The sequence below is a fragment of the Adiantum capillus-veneris genome, chromosome 19, assembly GCF_014529385.1.
Source record: "Adiantum capillus-veneris isolate H3 chromosome 19, ASM1452938v2, whole genome shotgun sequence".
NCBI lineage: Eukaryota > Viridiplantae > Streptophyta > Polypodiopsida > Polypodiales > Pteridaceae > Adiantum > Adiantum capillus-veneris.
The window spans coordinates 149,408,519-149,425,808 of NC_140949.1; the positions used below are offsets into that span (position 1 = coordinate 149,408,519).

The 17,290-nt window shown below is 46.2% G+C and overlaps 1 protein-coding gene across 3 annotated transcripts in view; it reads right to left on the bottom strand.

Moving 5' to 3' along the window:
* Positions 1–10,685, bottom strand: part of HCAR (coenzyme F420 hydrogenase family / dehydrogenase, beta subunit family) — a 206,365-nt gene extending 195,680 nt beyond the window's left edge. For all 3 annotated transcript variants that reach the window (XR_015185409.1, XM_086491416.1, XM_086491417.1), the window contains exons 1-3: positions 10,527–10,685; positions 10,368–10,452; positions 10,193–10,277 (exon numbers count right to left, since the gene is read on the bottom strand). Coding sequence is in view for 2 of the 3 variants with exons in the window: in XM_086491416.1 (XP_086347542.1) it covers positions 10,193–10,277; positions 10,368–10,452; positions 10,527–10,665 (309 nt within the window). In the remaining variant the exon portion in view is untranslated. The remainder of the gene's footprint in view (positions 1–10,192; positions 10,278–10,367; positions 10,453–10,526) is intronic.
* Positions 10,686–17,290: the final 6,605 nt, after the last annotated feature.

The following is a 17,290-nucleotide window of genomic DNA, read 5'->3' on the forward strand; positions in this document are numbered from 1 at the left end:
GCATAGCCTGTAGGTTGCTTCCCTGCCCATTAGAACCAGCTATAGGTTGCTGAAAGGTGGCGGGCTGAACTGGTACAGCTTGAAAAACTGGCATCTCAGCCACCTGTTCTTGCACCTTAGGCATAGGTTGTGGAGACTGCATGTTCTCCGTCAAGTGTACAGGTGTTTCCATTGACTGTGCAGTATGAATCACCTGTGCTCGAGCCTTAACAGGCTTTTGAATATGATCCAGTGACCCAACTTGCTGAGACGGAACAGGAGGTTGCAGAAAGGCTAAAAACCTCGGGTTCTGCATTACTTGTGTGAACATAGCCACAGCAGTAGCCAACTGGGTCCTGAATATATCGTCATCTGTCTATGGTGGTCTTGAGGACTCACCCACTTCATGTGTCTGTTGACCCTGTGAAGAGGAAACCTCTTCAGTCACATCGTCTAGTCTGTCAGCCATAATTGCAATTCCCTGTGTCTGGTCTATGATCCCCTGAGTCTTCAAGCCCAAAACTGACCAAGGCTCACTTCTATGGGAAAAAGTGATTTAGTCCCGTCGATGGAACCATTTAACCGGCCTGTTCAATCCAAAAAGGGCGGTAGACTTTACTTCAAACCTTGATTTAGCTTTCACCCATTATTAGTCGTCTATTATACCTGCGCTATAGTGACACAAGAGAGGGGAATGGGATACAGATGCTAGAATGCACCTGTATGAGAAGACCCACACCAGATTGGCCCCTAACTTAGGCGCCCCTTTCGGTATTTCTTTGTTGTTCAAAAGAGGGAATAAACGCTGTGGTTCCCTACAAGCTGCCCCGCACAAACTCGGCTGAATTTCAACTGTTCCGGCCTGATTTCGGCAACATAACTGTACTAGGACCCTTCACAGTCAGTATTCCCACGCATTGACTGACCTTCCCGACGCATACGGGCACTTTGCAAAACCTGGCGAGAATCTGCAGCACGCTGAATTCTCTGTTTTCAGCCCCGAAAATGCGCCAAATCACCTGTACAGCGGTCCCCTTGCATCCCCGAACCTCCTGGGGGTATTAGGGTCCGTTTAGGGCCAAAACCCTAAACCTGCAAAAATACACAGCAGGCTGTAATTCACTGTTTCGGGCTCCGTTTCGCATGCCGGTCGCATCCGTAGCAAGTCCTCGAGCTCCCGCACCTGTAGGGCTACTTGCCCTTTGAATCGGACGAGATTTCTGGAGTGAAACCTCTCCGAATTCACCTGTACCTGCGGGGGGATTAGCCGCTAGCTAATCCAGTACCTGTGCAAGAGGCTCTTGCCTCGGCAATCGCGCATGAACCCACACAACTGTACATTGGTCAAATGAAAAGCCCACTAGAGGGGCATAACATACTACCAAAGGGGAGAGAGAGGGCAGTGCGTAGCGTGCAGGGCATCACTCCTGGCACCGCACTGTGCATAAGAGGGAAAGCAAGCACTCCATAGCTCTTAACCTGTGACAAAGACTTGCAAAATGAGCCTCCCAGCTATAAATCACGTTTTTGCCTTCTCTATAAGTAGTAAACTGGCCTCAGAGTGCCAAGTGTCACTCATTTGTGCATTTTCCCGCTTTAGACCCTCGGGTCTAAAAATATCTCACCTGCAGCCTCTGTTGACTTGGCCACAGAGTAACAAAATGATCCCCATGTCAAACTGCACGTAATGACGCGAAGACATTTTCAGGTCCCAAAATAGCAGTTCCCTAAATTTTAGGAGATGCTGCCATTGTATCTTTCTAGGTCATCCGACCCTCTTTGTACACTGCAGCCACATCCAGAACTGAAATGTAGCCTCTGTAGCAAAGGATTCCACTTTGGCTAGTCAATGACCCCACTTGGCTAACCATAGTCCTTGTCCAACCTTAGTGCTCTCTTGCCCTCAGGCCTGGACTCCCTCTGGACAGTTCCACACTAGCTATGCAATGCAGGGCAGTTAGATTTCCCGAGGGGTGTTTCCAAAAAGTGAAAGTAAATAGATAATAAGAAAGAAATCAAAAAAAAGGATAGATAGTAGTCACACGCTGGTGACACGTTTTCAGTTTTCAGCAGACAGCCCAACGTTTCCAGTTTTCAGCCTTGACGCCGTCATCGTCGACACCATCATCGTCATCGTCATCGCAGTCCCGGACTTGACGACGACACCATCGTCGTCATCGTCACAGTCACCATCGTCGTCGTCATCGTCACAGTCACCATCGTCGTCGTCGTCGTCGACATCATCGTCGTCGACATAGACCAGCAGTACCCGTCGTCGACATCATCGTCTTCGACATAGACCCCGTCGTCGACATCACCGTCTTCGACACAGAACCGTCGTCGACTTCACCGTCTTTGACACAGCACCGTCGTCGACTTCATCGTCATCGACAAAGACCCTTAGTACCTCGTCGTCGACTTCTATCATCTTCGACATAGACCTCGTCGTCGACCTCCCCGTCTTCGACATAGAACCCGCAGTACCCGTCGTTGGCATCATCGTCTTCGACATAGAACCTCAGTATCCCTTCAGTACCTCAGTACCTCAGTACCACAACATCAGTACCCCTTAGCATCAGCATCTTAGCATCCAGTCATTGTAGTAGCATTTGTGCAAGAATAAAGAAATTACTTGCTCTGGCAATAGAGCAAGGGGGCCCTTGAGGGTTAGGACCCGACATCCTTGTGTCGTCTCTTTTCTCTCTCTCTTCATCTCTCTTTCGTTCAGTTCAGTTCAGTTCAGTTCTTTCAAGTGAAGTAAAGTGTCCCTTGTGTTTGTTGCGGAGTACTAGATCCGAGCAAAATCCTTATTCTCTTCCGTTGCACCTGACAGCTGATGCAAAAGTAGGTTCTGTCATCATCGGGAGTCTACAAACGCTAATGGTAGTCTGCAATCGCAAAAACGCTGGGCTGATCGGCTATTTGCTGCAAAAACGCTAGGGAATCTGTTGTGAATCTGCTAACGCCACGCTGATCTCTGCAAGTTGCAAAACGTTGGGGCTGATCTGCAAATGCTGAAAACACTAGGCTGTCTTGATGGCTGAAAATCGCTAGGAGTACCTACCGGGGGTCTTGCTGAGAAGGTGCACTGCCAGACACTGGGTCCCTGCTGCCTCTGCTACCAGAAAGTGCTAGCGCTAGCTTTTCTTATATATTAGCTTGTCAAAATTGCCCTACCCAGTTTCCCAGCAAAGTCACTTAATAATAATAAGTGAAAAAATTGCTAAAATAGGAAAAAGGGGTTCTATGCACTGTAAAATGCTCCTGATGGGTACTGATTGTAATCTGATGATCATGTTGTGTGCAACCAGAGGAAATGTAACTACTCTAAGTGTCTGGACATGCACAGTCTACGAACAGACTCACAAAGGTGCCAGAACACTTCCTACGCTAACTGAACCCTTGTCATGAAGTAGCTTGTCCACATGCACATAGGATTAGATGTGCACGTGACACGTTGTGTGCTTGAAAACCTCGAAACAACACAGACCGGGTGTCTAGGGAGAGTTTCGTTGTACGCTAGAAAACCTATGAACAACGCAAACCGGGTGTCTAGGGAGCGTTTAGTTGTATGCTTGAAACCTTCAAGTGACGTAGGCTGTGGTCTGGGGAACGTTTGGTTGTATTGAACCTTTTTAGGTTATTTGCAAGGGCAATGACAAGGTAGTCGTTGAGTAGCTTCATGCCCCAGACCATGTGTCTCGAAGGAGTGCTTAGCGGCGGCGTTCATTATGTCTTGTAACATGCATATGTGAGAATTTGGGTTGCATTGTGATGTGTCACCATTGAATATTCCAAATTGGCTAAGATTTCCTAGATATGTAAGTTTAATACATTGAGACACCCGTTACAGATCAGCGCGGTCTAGGTGTGATGGCTAATTTTGCTACGCCGGAATATCAAGAGCTCCGATCTAGAATGAGAAAATTGAATGTCCCTCGGAATGACCCTCGGATATTTTTGAGCTAACTTGAGTTGTTTTACAGATCTATTGTAATCACGACAATTACTCTTCTTTCAATAAGGGGGGTGTCACAAGTTGCTAACGTGTCAAGCCACTGAAGATCCGAGCCAACCTGCAGATCCCGGCCGAGGGGCCTAAACCCTAGAAACAATAGAAGAAGCAGAAGTGTCTACCAACTTACAGTTCCTCGTCGAAACGGCCAAGTTCAACCAATTTATGGGACCCCGTCTGATGGGGCCGATAATTAAATAAAGCAACACACACACACACATAAGTTTTCTTACGTGGACAGATGATGACATGGCAATCTATATGGCCCAGCCCGCGTTTTACGCTAACAGATGCAGACGTGCAAATTCCACGTTTTACGCAGACACGGTGACGTGGTAGACTATGCAGACATGCCCGTGAAATGCACTGACGTGGCAGTACACATTTCTGTGAAAAGAGTTGGCTGCGTTTTGAGCGCTGAAAATCCCACGACTTTAAATCATGCTCAATGTCAATTATTAGTGAGTTAATATCTACTAATAAGAGATGCTTTGTAACGTTAGGGAGGGCACCACGTGCTAACGAAAAAGAACAAACGAAACAACAGAATGGAAAGAGATGCACGGCATACGAGACGCGGAGTGGCGGAGTTCCACCCCCAGAGAGCACTGGCTTTAATTCCCTATATAAGTGAACCTAGAGGTCACTTCTCGAGAGAAGTCCAGTACCAACACCACAAGCACCAGCAGCACCATACCCTTGTGTTTTTGCCCAGCACCAACCATCAGTCATGGCGTTTTTCCATCAAGCACCAGATCAGGGCTAGCGTTTTCAACATACAACAACAGATCCGTACCGCAACCTCAGATCAGCCCTGGCATTAGCAAGCCGGCCCTCAAGCATCAGATCATCGCCAGCATTTCCAGATTTCAGCCTCCCGTACACCATCAGCACCAACGTTTTCAGTTTTCAGCCATCCTCGATATCAGTACCACTAGCGTTTTGCACTTTCAGTCCTTAGCCTCGCAAATCCACGCACCTATAGCACGATCCCATCAGCATCTAGGACCATTATATCAGCATTTGTGCAATTCAAAGCAAATACCTCTCTAGCGATAGAGAGGGGGGGGGCCTTGGAGGGGGGTTTGGGACCATAGTCATAGGGGACGCCCTTTTTCGAGCTTCCCGTCCCCACTTTTCCGTCCCCACTTGCCGTCCCGCCCTCTTTTTTACACTAAAAATCCATTTGAGCCCCGTCCCCCGTCCCAGAATGCGTCCCTTGTGACTATGTTTGGGACCCCATCCGGTGTTAAGTCTTCTTCTCTCCCTATCACTCACAAAACCTTCGCTCACAATCACTCTCCTCTCTCTAGTCTATTGCACATCTCTCACATGAAGTAAAAGCAACTCTCTCATGCAGTAAAAGGAACCTTGAGTACGCAATGAGCACTCATCCTGAGTTATCACCATAAATCACTTCTTGCACATATCACAACCGATATAGAGGAGGATTTAGGCTATCATCGCCAAAGAGAGAGCGAGGTCCACCCGCTTCTTCACAATGGAGGAGATTGACACTATACTACAAAGGCCCATGAGACAGTTCATTAGATGATCTCCTCCCATCTTAGTCTTACCTCCCATTTTAGTCGCACCTACCTTTTCAATCTTACCTACCCACCATGTCAGAGATATTGCATCCAGTTTCATTTCATTTCAGTACTTAGTTTTTGTCGCAAACAGTTATGTCGCTAAGATGAAGGGTATATATTTTGGTCTCATAGGTTTTGGCCTTTTGCACGCATTAATAGTACATTTCACTTCATTTCATTCTCTAGCAAAAAGTGAGGCGCTCTCTCGCTCTCTCTCTCTCTCTCTCAAGAGGACATGCAGACTGTGCTCAAAGGAAAAGGAGAGTGAGGAGCACCATGTATGCAGATGCACAGCATTTGAAGGGATCAGGACCAGATACGAGCCTTTGTTCTCAAGACAGTCGACACTAAGAGAGATCAAGGAGTCCAGAGACGAGCGCCAGCTAGAGCCTAGGACACTTCTTACTAGAGGCACAGAGTCACATAGAGCGCCTTCTATAAACACCTACCACCGCACCCGCGATCAGGGTGAAACAGTCATAGCTCATAAATTTCCTCCAACAGGACACCACCGCACTATGCACCCACCACGAGGGGTGACACTTCAGCAAACAGAGAGGTGAGAGTGAGACGGAGACCAAGGGCTCCATTATACAGGGCCCAAAAATGTTACCATCACGAGATCCAAACTCGGCACTATCAGGCCATAGCGGCAGCGTGGAAGAGAACGATAGGAGATCCTACAGCCATACTCAAAGGGCTTCTCATCCCCCATCCTCCCATGCACCACATACTAAAACCATATTATGGCACTGGATGGAGCTAGATAGATTGATGCATCTCATGATTGTACTTCCCTGACCATACAGATCTCACACCTTTTTTCACCCTTAGAGATAGAGCTTCACACCACCCCCCCCCCTCCCCTCCCCTCCCCCATACCTTGTATTGGACACCCATGGATCGGTACCCCTTAGCAGTTTCCTACCAACAACACTGTTACATTTTATTTTGTACCTTTGCCCTTTTGCCGATACATAGATGATACCCTATCATGTACATTGTTTTGTCTCATAGGCCGATTTCGGCCTCTAATAGGCGTAAAAAATCCTCTCTCTCTCTCTCTCTCTCTCTCTCTCTCTCTCTCTCTCTCTCTCTCTCTCTCTAACCCTAGCCGACAGTTCGCCTCAGCACCAGCTCCTCCCTCTCGTCGGCCTCGCTGGGGCGAGGGGCAGCACTACGGAAGTGGCATCAGCAGCCATAGCTCCACCCCCTCCTCCCCTCTCCCAAGCCGTTCCCAACGACGTGGCTATGGCGTCTGCAACCTGGCTTCAGTGACAGCCTGCCTTGCGCGACATTGGAGGTATTTCTTCCCCTCCCTCACCAAGCCTTACATCGGAGACTTTTATGGCCCTTCCTCACCAAGCCTGACCAAGTTAATAAGCAATCTTCAACCCTAAATATACGAGCCCATTCCCACAAGAAAGACATAGCCCCTTCCACGGGGAGTGTCGGCACGTTTGACACTCAAGGTCTTTCCTCGTGAAGGAAGGTTTTTCCAAGCTGCGATGCAACATAGAGGCTCTCTCTCTCCGATCAAGCGCACACGTCTTTTCGTCCCCACCCCACGGGTGGATCCGATGGACCGCCTCCACTCTCAAATCCAAGAACTCAAGGACAAGAACGCAAAACTAAAGACGCGTCTTGCAACCCTTGAGATACGCCTCTCCCCCTTAGAATCTCAAAAGCAAGCTGACAACGAGCGCCTTCCCGCCAAAGAAAAGGAAGTCTAGCACACCCTCACCAGAAGCGTGGCCAACCTTGCTAGCCAAGTTCAAGAAGGAACAATCGCGGTCTCCTCCAATGTAGAAGAGTGCATGCAAGAACGCCACCGACGGGAAGGACAAACCGCCGATGGGAAGGACTAGCACTCTCTCTCCGCATCGGCGGTTTGGCTGAGGTATACTTGCAAATTTCTACTGAGTTAAATTCCTACTACCCACCGACTTATGAGTGTTACGTGGGGCCTAAATGACTTTGAACTGAGCCTAGACATACTTTTACTGCTCGGATTTCAGTGCCGACTGGCCCGACCATCTCGTGGCGACCTACTCTTAATTGCTATGGGTGAAGCTCTCGGCCGTTGCCCGTTTCACACTAGCCATACAATGTCCACCCATTTGTGACTTCAAAAAGAGGGTCCCAAAAAATAAATAAAAATCAAGGAAAAGAAACCAACAACTAAGGTTAGTGGTTGTTGCAGCCTCGTGACAATATACAAAGATATACCCCCTGAGGAGAGATTATGCCAAGTTTTTCAGAGAGAACCAGAAACAGAGCAGGATTATATCTACCAGTGCACATCATACGATGAGATCCATGGGCGTTTTCATTGTATTCAGAAGGGCTTTGGCCCATCATTTGGCATCATGGATTACTATGATCAAAGGTGCCTAGGTCTCTTCTTGTTGGAGATCTATAGACTCAGAGAGACCACCCTCAAGAGCAGAAGGCCTAGGCCCTACACATTTAGGATCCATACAAAGGCAGATCACTACTTTTTACAAAGGGACTACTTGGGATGGCCCGCCACAAGTTACCCAGTCACACCCTCAATGGGGTATCCTTCTTGATCAAGCCACCCAAGGATGTGAGGATCTTCACATCATAGACGAGGTCTACATCGCAGGCTATGGAGCATCGTTGAGCAACATCAAGCACACCGCCCCCCTCCCCCCAAAGAGAGTTGACTATGAAGGATATTGAAGCCATACAGCAAAGACCCATGAGAGAGTTCACGGGATGATCACCATTGTGTACATTCTCCCTTGTACACCTCATTAGCCCTCATGTGATTGTACCCCTCCCCATATGCTTTGAGATGATGTATTATGTGATGTTAATGATGATGATGATTATGATGATGACCATAAGGATGTAGGGTAGGCTTACATACCTACCCACTTTCTACCCATTTACTTTATTTTTATGTTCCCGAGATACTAGAGTCACACACGAATGTAACCTTTTGGTTTCATAGGTCATTTTGGCCCTTTATAAGGTTGTCAGGCATTTTTTGGATGAGCACAAAGCCATTAGATCATGCCAAAAAGCTTGCTACTAGCCTCATGTATACATGTGTACATAGTGCTTCGAGTCTTGGGAGTGACCATGTAAAAATTCATGTACAAAGGTTTGGTTTTGCCGAGCTTATGTACTGGTGTTTTGGGTTGTTCGAGTCCCCGAAACATGGTTTTCAATAAGTATTTTCAGTCGTGATGTATAGCTTGTGAATCGGACTTGTATATGATAAGTTATGTGCGTCCGAAGTGGGCGGTCTCGATTTAGGAAGTGGTTGCAGATGCATGCGACAAAGGTAACTGGGCCAACTTGATGATCTAAAATTAGAAATGTTGAGATTTTAGATTTTTGGAGATAGCCGAAGTAATGGGCTTCGAGCCGTGCTTTACGGCGTTGCATTTGGTGGCCGGAGCAGTGCACTATGCTCCTGAGAAGTTGGTCCTGAGAAGGGGTCAAGCTGGAAATTTTATGTGGAGAGAGGAGTTGGAGAAGTGCAAGAGAAGGATGCCATGTGACACAGGGATTATCCCACATGAGAAGAGGGAAGGAGGAAATGGGAGGTATAAGAGAAGGATGGAATGCCCATTAGGGGTGTATCAAAGATAAGAGGAGCTCTCTCAAGGCTTTGCTATGGAGGCTCGTGGACTCTTGGGGGAGAAGAAGGCGCCATTTTGAGTTCCCACTCAGCTGCACAAGCGCCTGGCTATCTTTTTTGGTCCCCTTGACACTAGCCACACCCCCCTCCCTTGAACCAAAAGTCAACGAACCTCATTTCCTACCCAAATAAGGCCAAAAATGGACCAATTGAAAGAAGCTTACAAAGAGAGTCTTGTCAGCTAAAAAGAAAGATTGGGATAAGAGAAAAACAGAGGCCCCATTTTATAGGTGCAATTCTTTGCAACACCTGCAAACTTTCCAGAGAGCTCATTTTTTAGCAAGAGAGAGTACACCCCCAACTTCGAGTGGCCATATCTCTGTCATCTTTTATCTGTTTTTAGCCTATGGATGCTCTACGGACATCTACTCGAGACGAGCTACGTCTTTATGTCCTTGGTTTCTCCTAATTCAAAGTGTGCTTCATGCTAGAAGGGTTCTTCATAAATCTTTACAAATGCTCATCACAGGTGGTTTTTACGGTGGAATAGTTCTTTCTTCCGACGGTGTGACTCGTGCAAGGCAATAAGAGGCACTCGTTTTCCTTGTTGTTTGCACTCTAACAACGTTAATATAACATTTCATTTCTCTCTCTCTCTCTCTTCAACGGAACATTTCTATAGAAAATCAAGTATAAGAATTGTGATTATTAAATCTTGATGAATTTATCAACCAATCGACATAGAAGCTTGTTATCAGGCATTTGCCAAAATCATAGTAACAATTTGCAATTTGACGAGCCCAAAATATGCAAGAAAAAAAAAACCATGACCATAAAGCTAACGTATCTCATGGTTTAACATGAAATACTAGCGGTTCCACTATGATAGTTGAATCATGAATGTTTGCATCGCATGAACTTTAAGTAATTACTTGCACATACCCTTCGAGCCAGTGCACTTCAAGATTACATTAAATTCTAATAGCATACCTCAACTTTAGACATTCCACTCCCGAGGAACGCACACGAACTCTTTACATGAGCTATGTAGTACGTATCACAGAGCCCGCATTGGCTATATATTCAAAAAAACAACAAAAAAAAAAAAAGATTAACAATCTAGCACACGCCAACCATGAACACTTGTAATTAGCAACCTTCTTGCCTGCAGTGGTCCTTGGCAGGATAAACCCCACCTACTTTGATGGGTTTCGACTTCCTGCGCCAGTCCAGACTGGGCGTAACCTCATCTGCAAAAGCAGCAAAAAGTACCCTCTCTCTCTCTCTCTCTCTCTCTCTCTCTCTCTCTCACACACACATATACCGCTGAGACACCGGATGCTCGTGTGTTGGAGATGAGCCAGGCCATGACGTGATGAAAAGATGGACGGGGAAGGTTGACTCAACGAGACGGGAGGCGTCTGCTTGTGGAGTAGCATTGCTTGCTGAAAGCCGAAAGCCATTTACTCACTGGAATTCTCATCCGTATCTTTTAATAAAGTATCGTAGATAATAGATATTAGCGATACACGTTGTCCAAGGCGAATTTAAAAGGATTTTCAGATTTCAACTCCTCTCTTATGAACTACTGGCTCTTTTACATACTATCACACTATTCATTTGTGTGGCCCACTCACACCACGGTTGCTACTTAAATAAATTAAATTACTAGCACACAAACGAATAGAATCAGTTATTAGCATCGACCTCAAACAAAATGCCAGAGACATGGCATTTTGAAGAGGTCAAAGAGCACCCGACGGCAACGACAAGGGTGCGACGCAACACCTCTAGGGCGGAGTCGACAGCCTGCGTCTACCTCCGTGCAAAAGAGGCAGAGCGAGGCGAAGAGAGAGAGAGAGAGAGAACCAGACCCTCAGAGCACGGATGCATGCTCGATTGTGCACACACACACACACACACAAAAGAGGGGCTCTTGCCCTGACTTGCTCACGCAGAGAGAGAGAGATGATAGATTTATCATCCACGGAGGTCAGATATGACCTATGGGACCATCACAAAAACATTACACATCGACTCGTTGCTTCTAAGTGAGGCCATCAAATACATATCAATTAAGGATTGAGGGTCCAATCGTCAAGGTAAAAAAGGAAAAAGGAAACAAGACCTAAGGAGGGTTGGGTAGAGCCTTTTTGGGGGCTCGAAACTCTTGGATGATGGTTTTACCACCTCGGTATACTACCCATTTACCTTGCTTGCCGGCTTTGTGCATCTTCTTGAGCTCATTCTTTTTTAGCTTTAGTTGATTTGTTGTCAGCTCCTCATTGATCCAAATCTTTGTCCCCTTGAGGAGTCGAGATTGCTGTAGCAATTGCATCTTATCCTCTTTGTCCTTGAAAGTGAGAAGGCAATCCTCGGGCGGCACTTGCCTATGTGTGTCGTTGGTCCAAGAAACTGTTTCAGGTTTGATGTTAATTGGTTGATGGATGTCGTTGATCTTGTTGGTCACTTCTTTGAGAGTGTCCTCGGCGGTGCAGCATGGCGAGGGGAGCCCACCAATGCGGACCTTGAGGGCGTTTTCTTCTTGGAGTCTTTATTCGTGGAACTCCGTTGTAACATAAGTCTGTACTTTGGCAAAGGCCTAGCAAAGGTGGCCGATTGGGCTTGAGTTACCTTCGCTTCGACTTCTTTTACTTTGTCAGTGGCGAGATGAATTGTGGAGTCAAAGCGTGTCTCAAGCTTGCCAAGGCGAGCTTTGAGGTCGCAATTCTCCTCCATGACCCGATCAAGGGCTGCTTGAAGCTGTCCGATCTGAGTGAGCTTGCTAGGAGCCGCTACGACAGCCGTAAAGCTCGGTCGGACCCTTGCGGTGATCTTTGGGGTATTCATGCTTGAAGGTGAATCAAGCTACAATGTGAACAAACGTTTAGGCAAAATGACTTTGAGGTAAACATGTTCCAAAAGAGGTTTTTTTGCAGAGCCACTGGCGACAAGCAGGGAATGTGTAGAGCACGACGACGACGGGGTGGTGCAGACAATGACCAGGTGGTAGGGCAGGCTCTATCGATCTGCAAAAAACGCAGGCTCTATCGAGGACCAAGTGGCGGGGCTTTGGCGTGCAACACGAGCAAGGAAACGAAACTGCTAAGAGCAGAAAACACAAGCTCTGCCGATCTGTAGAAACACAGGCTCTGCCGAGGGCCAGGTGGCGGGGCTTTGGCTTGGACAAGGCGGGGCTGAGGGTTAACACCCCCCCACAGGGGCTGCCCTCGCCTAGGGGGAGACAGGAAGGGTAGTGGCAAGGTTTAGACACAAGCTCTGCCGAGAGAGAGAGAGAGAGAGAGAGAGAGAGAGAGAGAGAGAGAGAGAGAGAGAGAGAGAGAGAGAGAGAGAGAGAGAGATCCGCCTTGCCTTGCCTTCGATAGCTCTTGAAGCTGCTTTAAAAAGGAGCTTCTATTTAAATTAAAAAATCAACTTCTATATATATTCACTCTTTCAATTTTCAATTGAAACATCTGTGGAATCTCCAATTGTATCTCAAAAAAAACTCAAACCCAACATGTGACTGCCCTGTTAGGAAATAAGACGTAGCTAAATAGATAATTGAGTAGATTACTTAATGGAGAGAGACAGATTTATATACACGAAATTATAGAGTAGAGAGAGAGAGAGAGAGTACACACGATATACGTGGTTCACCCAATGTGGGCTACGTCCACGGGAAAGCAGCCACTCAATGGCTTTAGTACTTCAAAACAAGAAGTAGTTTACAAAGGGATTATACCCTTAATGGAGCTCCCGCCTTGCTTCACTCTCACCACCTCACACTCACCTTGTTGCATCAACTTCACACTATGAAATGTGTGTAGAAATGGCCTCCTTTTATAGGCCAAAAGGGCTACCCTCTCTTATGAGAGACAGCCATGTGTAGCCGCCCTTGTGCGAATAAGTCCAAATCGGACCCTCCAATCCGCCCATGTGTGGCCTCCCTTGAGAAGACAAGTCCGCTTTTGAATTCGGCCACCGGCCACCGGCCATTGACTTCCGACCACCGGCCATCGGCCATTGACTACCGGCCACCGGCCAACCGACCGGTTGTTTTCCGACCACTTTCCGGCCGCTGTTTGGCCATAATATTCCGGCGAAAAAGAATATTCCGGCAAAAAAAAAAAAGTCTCGGGGGGCTCCGCCACCGAGGTCTTTAAAGTTGCCCCTGATTCTTGTCTGTGAAATTTTTGGTTTCCGGTGAGTGATTTTCCTTCACGCACAATGGCTTCTCCTCATAATGGGGGCCTTACAAATATGCGCTTTTACCACAGAAAATTACAAGGGTAAATCAGGCTCCATACTTAACAATCTCCCACTTGGAGACTGATCTCCAAACCAAACATGTGACTGCTTTCCATTCTGGCTTCTTATCCTTGAATGCCGATTGAAGATGAGCAAAAGCTCAACTTCTCCTTGTTGACCACCTTTGTAAACATGTTTGCAGGATTTTCACTTGTATGCACCTTTCCTAGCTTTAGTTGTCCCTCTTCCAAAAGAGTGCGTATGAAGTGATATCTCACCTCAATGTGCTTTGTCCTTGAATGAAAGGCTGAGTTCTTCGCAAGATGGATAGCGCTTTGGCTATCATTGTACAAGACACAATTGTCTTGTTTGAATCCAAGCTCTTCTAAGAATCTGTGAAGCCACATAATTTCTTTGCTTGCCTCCGTCATTGCTACATACTTTGCTTCCGTGGTAGAAAGTGAAACCACTTTCTGCAGCTTTGAAGCCCAGCTTACTGCTGTGCCTCCAACCGTGAACACATAGCCAGTAAAGCTCCTTCGAGTATCTTTGTCACCTACCATATCTGCATCAGTATACCCTTCTAGAAAAATATCAGTTCCTCCAAAAATACAAAGCATTTGTTGTTGTCCCTTTTAGATACCTAAGTATCCACTTCACAGCTTGCCAATGCTCTTTACCAGGGTTGTCCATGAACCTACTCACAACTCCCACTGCATGTGCAATGTCTGGCCTTGTCCAGACCATAGCATACATTAGAGAGCCTACCGCTGCAGCATATGGAACTTTAGACATATAGGCTATCTCCTCTTGTGTCTTTGGACACATATCCTTTTAAAATGACCAGCCAAAGGTGTAGAAACTGGTTTTGCATTTTGCATTGCAAACCTTTCTAGTACCTTCTTGATCTAATCTTCTTGAGATAGCTTTATTGTCTTCTTCGTCCTGTCCCTTGATATTTTCATACCAAGTATCCTCTTTGCAGCACCTAAATCTTTCATTGAAAAAGATTTGGACAGCTCCTCTTTTAGGTCTTTGATGTCCTGCATGTTAGCACTTGCAATCAACATGTCATCAACATACAACATTAGGATGATGAATTTCCCATCTCCCAAATTCTCTGTGTAGACGCAGTGATCCGAGTTGCATCTTGTGAATCCATGATCCAACATCCATCGATCAAACTTCAAGTACCATTGTCTTGATGCTTGCTTTAAACCATACAAGCTCTTCTTTAATCTGCAAACCATTTTCTCCTTACCTTTTACTTCATACCCCTTTGGTTGAAGCATGTAGATTTCCTCCTCTAAGTCACCGTGAGGGAATGCTGTATTTACTTCCATTTGCTTGAGATTTAGATCATGAGCAGCCACAAGGCTTAAGACAAGCCTAATTGAGTTCATTTTTACAACAGGAGAAAATATTTCATTGAAGTCAATACCTTTCTTTTGAGAAAAACCTTTTACCACAAGCCTAAACTTGTACCTTTTCTTCCCACCTCCTTTTTCCTTTAGCTTGTACACCCATTTGTTTTGAAGTGCCCGCTTACCTTTAGGCAACTCAACCAACTCCCATGTTTGGTTGCGATGTAGTGAGTCCATCTCCACTTGCATGTTCTTCGTCCATTCTTCTTTGGATTCATGTTGCATAGCTTCTTCATATGATTCCGGCTCTCCAGAATCTGAGATTAAAAAAAAAGTCTCGGGGGGGCTCCGCCCCCGAGGCCTGTTGTTAGGAAATAAGACGTAGCTAAATAGATAATTGAGTAGATTACTTAATGGAGAGAGACAGATTTATATACACGAAATTATAGAGTAGAGAGAGAGAGAGTACACACGATATACGTGGTTCACCCAATGTGGGCTACGTCCACGGGAAAGCAGCCACTCAATGGCTTTAGTACTTCAAAACAAGAAGTAGTTTACAAAGGGATTATACCCTTAATGGAGCTCCCGCCTTGCTTCACTCTCACCACCTCACACTCACCTTGTTGCATCCACTTCACAGTATGAAATGTGTGTAGAAATGGCCTCCTTTTATAGGCCAAAAGGGCTGCCCTCTCTTATGAGAGACAGCCATGTGTAGCCGCCCTTGTGCGAATAAGTCCAAATCAGACCCTCCAATCCGCCCATGTGTGGCCTCCCTTGAGAAGACAAGTCCGCTTTTGAATTCGGCCACCGGCCACCGGCCATTGACTTTCGACCACCGGCCATTGACTACCGGCCACCGGCCAACCGATCGGTTGTTTTCCGACCACTTTCCGGCCGCCGTCCGGCCATAATATTCAGGCGAAAAAGAATATTCCGGCAAATAAAAGTCTCGGGGGCCTCCACCCCCGAGGCCTTTAAAGTTGCCCCTGATTCTTGTCCGTGAAATTTTTGGTTTCCGGTGAGTGATTTTCCTTCACGCACGATGGCTTCTCCTCATAATGGGGGCCTTACAAATGTGCGCTTTTACCACAGAAAATTACAAGGGTAAATCAGGCTCCATACTTAACATGCCCTTATTTGGCGCTTTTCCATACTTATTATATTGAATGTTTGCAAATTCTACATCTACCCTAGTTTGACTAGCATTTTTCAAAATTGAAATGCATGCTACAACTCGGAATCAAGCATGAGTCACCGCTCGTAGGTCGAGATCCCTACCCTAACCATACAACCACGAGCAATTGCTTGCAATATGCATGAAGCCATGCAATTAAAAAATATATATATTGCACCCTCACCCCTCCCGCATGGCTCATTGCCACCCGTTAGCGTGACTAGCCTCGCCATGGTAGCCAGTTCCCATCACAACCCCTTCTCCCACCTGTCGACGAGTAGCCCTTGCATGCTCCCAGTCACGCCTCTGCCCTCGTGACTCGATTCGCACCTTTTACCCTCAAGGGGTTTACTATATAGCGATCCGGTATAGCACGTGCTTTCAAGAGGTATTTATAAAACCCCTTATTCTACATTCTCTTATATATATAGGGACCCCTTATGTACCACCTTTCTTGATAAGATGACCCCTTATATACCAAAATTTTCACTTTACTAATTTAAAATATCCTTATGTAAGTATATTTTTTGTAGATTTGTAAGAGAAGTAGACCCCTTCTATTGAACTCACGCGCTATCATACACATACATCCACAACAAATCGTTGGACTTCCACCGTTGAATCGTAAAGCTTGCTACACTTTGTTAATGCAATGCAAATGTGGAAGGCCTTCATGCAACGCTCCAACACCTGAGCGAATGGCATGTTGACTCTGTCTCTCATAAATACACACACACACACACACCCACACACACACACACACACATAAATGCATGCATTGTGTGTGTGTGTGTGTGTGTGTGTGTGTGTGTGTGTGTGTGTGAGAGAGAGAGAGAGAGACAGAGTGACAATGTGACGTTGTTGCTTGCAAGTTTTTGTGTGTTAGTAAGTGTGCAAAGAAATAGAGAATAGTCCATGTAATTCATCCTCTGTGTGTGTGTGTGTGTGTGTGTGTGTGTGTGTGTGTGAGAGAGAGAGAGAGAGAGAGAGAGAGAGAGAGAGAGAGAGAACACTAAGCTCTCCATGGCTAGAGAGAGAGAGAGAGATAGGGAGGGAGAGAGAGAGAGAGAGAGAGAGAGAGAGAGAGAGAGAGAGAGGGCTCTCACTCTGGCACTAGAGAGAGGGGAGGGACAAGCATTGGTCTTACAATCAACAATCGACCCAATTATAATTTTCGAGGTAAATCTCAAAAATTTGCTAGGGGGTTACACTAAATCGAGTTTAGGAACAATGCTTTCTCCCAAAAACTTAGAAACTTACGTATGATAAATTTTACGGACAGCTTTATTATGT